The sequence below is a fragment of the Colobus angolensis genome, unplaced genomic scaffold, assembly GCF_000951035.1.
Source record: "Colobus angolensis palliatus isolate OR3802 unplaced genomic scaffold, Cang.pa_1.0 Scaffold477, whole genome shotgun sequence".
NCBI classification, from domain to species: domain Eukaryota; kingdom Metazoa; phylum Chordata; class Mammalia; order Primates; family Cercopithecidae; genus Colobus; species Colobus angolensis.
Genome location: NW_012118232.1, coordinates 393,595 through 396,113, shown reverse-complemented (window position 1 = coordinate 396,113; position 2,519 = coordinate 393,595). Strand labels below are relative to the sequence as shown.

General features: G+C 47.7%; 1 protein-coding gene across 1 annotated transcript in view; it reads left to right on the top strand.

The window, feature by feature from the left end:
• The first annotated feature begins 6 nt into the window (after positions 1–6).
• WDR82 (WD repeat domain 82) overlaps positions 7–2,519 on the top strand; it is a 23,633-nt gene continuing 21,120 nt past the window's right edge. Inside the window, exon 1 of the mRNA XM_011958841.1 lies at positions 7–205. Within this exon, the coding sequence (XP_011814231.1) occupies positions 45–205 (161 nt within the window). The 5' untranslated portion in view covers positions 7–44. The remainder of the gene's footprint in view (positions 206–2,519) is intronic.

Genomic DNA, 2,519 nt, shown 5'->3' with positions numbered 1-2,519 from the left:
CCCGCCCCGGTCCTGCGCCGCCGCTGCCTTCCTCAGCCGCCGCCATGAAGCTGACCGATAGCGTGCTGCGGAGCTTCCGCGTCGCTAAGGTGTTCCGCGAAAACTCGGACAAGATTAACTGCTTCGATTTCAGCCCCAACGGCGAGACGGTCATCTCGAGTAGCGACGACGACTCCATCGTGCTCTATGACTGCCAGGAGGGCAAGTGAGTGCGGCGGAGGCCCTGGGCCCAAGTCTCAGTGCCTCCCTCCCTCCGGTGCCCCAGTACTGGTCCCTCGGCCCGCCCTCCGTCCCGACTTTAGCCCCCGGCCTATTTTGCACGCGTTCCTGCCAGGGCCGCCTCCACCCTGCAGCCGTCCAGGAGACCTTTTATTTTTTCTTATTAAAAAAAATTACGATAGTCGTACTTTTATAATAGCATTCTTATTTGTATGTTTTCGGTCTCCTTTGAGCGCTATGCCTCGCTTGCCAAACCCCACCTTGACCTTGACCTTTAAACGCCCGGTCCGCCCACCCTGGGCCCAGCAGGTAGTGTTTTCGGCTCCTTAGGCTGTCAGAGGTGCTGGTCTGCTCCGGCCTCGACGCAGGACTGCAGGGGCTGCTCTCCTGCCTCCTTCGGCAGCGTCAGCTCTCTCTTCTGCCCTCTCCGCTATGACCTCGATTCCGCCCTGGCACTCCGCCCATCCCCTGCCCCTCAGCTTCCCGCGGCCTTTCTGCCGTCAGACAGCGTGGGTAGCAGTTCTTAACTGTCAGGATTTATTTGTTGTGCCTCTTTGAGCCCCCTTGCTTTTTCTTCGTGCTCGTAGTCTTTCTCTTATTCCTTCAAACTCGGTGCCCACGTTCATAAGTGAACTTTTCAGCAACATCTAAAACTTCCTTTTTGCCACACACAAACGAACTTGGTCTTCCCATCCTGACCTGAATGTGAGCTTCCTTTAAAACAAAGCAAGCATCGTAGAACAATTTCAGGTTTCCTTTCATACTTTTTTTTTCTATTACACTTTTTGGTCCACTTTGAATTCCAATTCTGATCATGAAACTTTTATGTTGCCGCAAGTCATCTGGAGACCCACCATACCTGCATCTTTTTGCAAAATCTAAGCACAGCACTTTGACTTTTTCCTTGGGGGTCCTTGTCAGCCCCCTCACCGCACGCCTGTGGACTTGCAGCTCCTTGGAGCCAAAACTAGTTTAGATTAAATTTGTTTTACCCTTAGCCACCTTCCCCAAGAAGGCTTGCTGATGTTTGGTTTAATTCGGTGGCCTCTGGTTTTGTCAGACTTGATTTTGTTACCTAGTAACAGATATTATTATTATTATTTTGAGATCTTGGGTTTTTTCCTACCTTCTCCAGCTGTTCCTTTTGCCTTTTTTTTTTTAAACTGGTGTCTTTCTTTTGGAACGTATCTCTTCATTTGTGAATTTGATTATCTGAAATAATGCTAGTTTGGACTGAGTTATAATGGTATCCCCCCAATTTTTTTCCCACTGGGGCTGTAAGAAAATATTACGTAACTGGCTCTGGATCTGCCTGCAGTATGTGGCAGAGTGGTCTGCAGTGGTGGTCTTAAGGAAGAGGGAATTGTTAGCTGAACAAATACTTAGTTATTTGAGTCAGTGTTACTCCTTCAGTAGATAGATTTCTGTCCTGGTCTGGTCACTTGAATCAGTTTAGAAGAGGAAGTAACACTTAAAGGTGTGGTAGTAGGGTCCGCATTGTGGGGTCCTGGAGGAGTAGAGGAGTAATTTGAAGCTGGCTTGCATGAAATGTTTAATGCTTTTGCACAGATTAGAACCTGTTCCCAGAACCTCAGGATGGAGATGTATATCCTCATTTAAAGAAAATGAAGGTTGTGATAGCCTTTGCTGTTTGTCCCCAAATTTGGCATAATTTTGATTTGGGAAGGATGACCTTGACGGGAAGCCCTGTCTTTTTTTTTTTCCTTATGTTTTTGGGACAGAGTCTCCCTCTGTTGCCCAGGCTGGAGTGCAATGGTATGATCTTGGCTCACTGCAACCTCCGTCTCCTGGGTTAAAGCGATTCTCCTGCCTCAGCCTCACAAGTAGCTGGGATTACAGGCGCCTGCCACCATGCGCTGCTAATTTTTGTATTTTTAGTAGAGACGGGTTTCACCATATTGACCAGGCAGGTCTTGAACTCCTGACCTCAAGTGATCCACCGGCCTCGGCCTCCCAGAGTGCTAGGATTACAGGCATGAGGTGCTGCGCCTGGCCAAATCCCGTCTTGTTAAAAGTAAAATGCTAGTTTTGTGACATAAAGCAGTTTATTCACTCACATAGCATTTTTACATAATTACAGATGAACAGAAAGTTACAACAATGTTTCAGATAACTCCCATATGATTCAGTAACTGGTTACATTTTCTGCATTTGCTTCATCACTGTAGGTAAATATTTGTTTGTACTGTGTGCCTCCCCCCACCCTTAGAGTTGGAGGTATCAAGCCCCTTTAAACACTTCAACATGGATTTTCTTTCTTTCCCTCCCTCCCTCCCTCC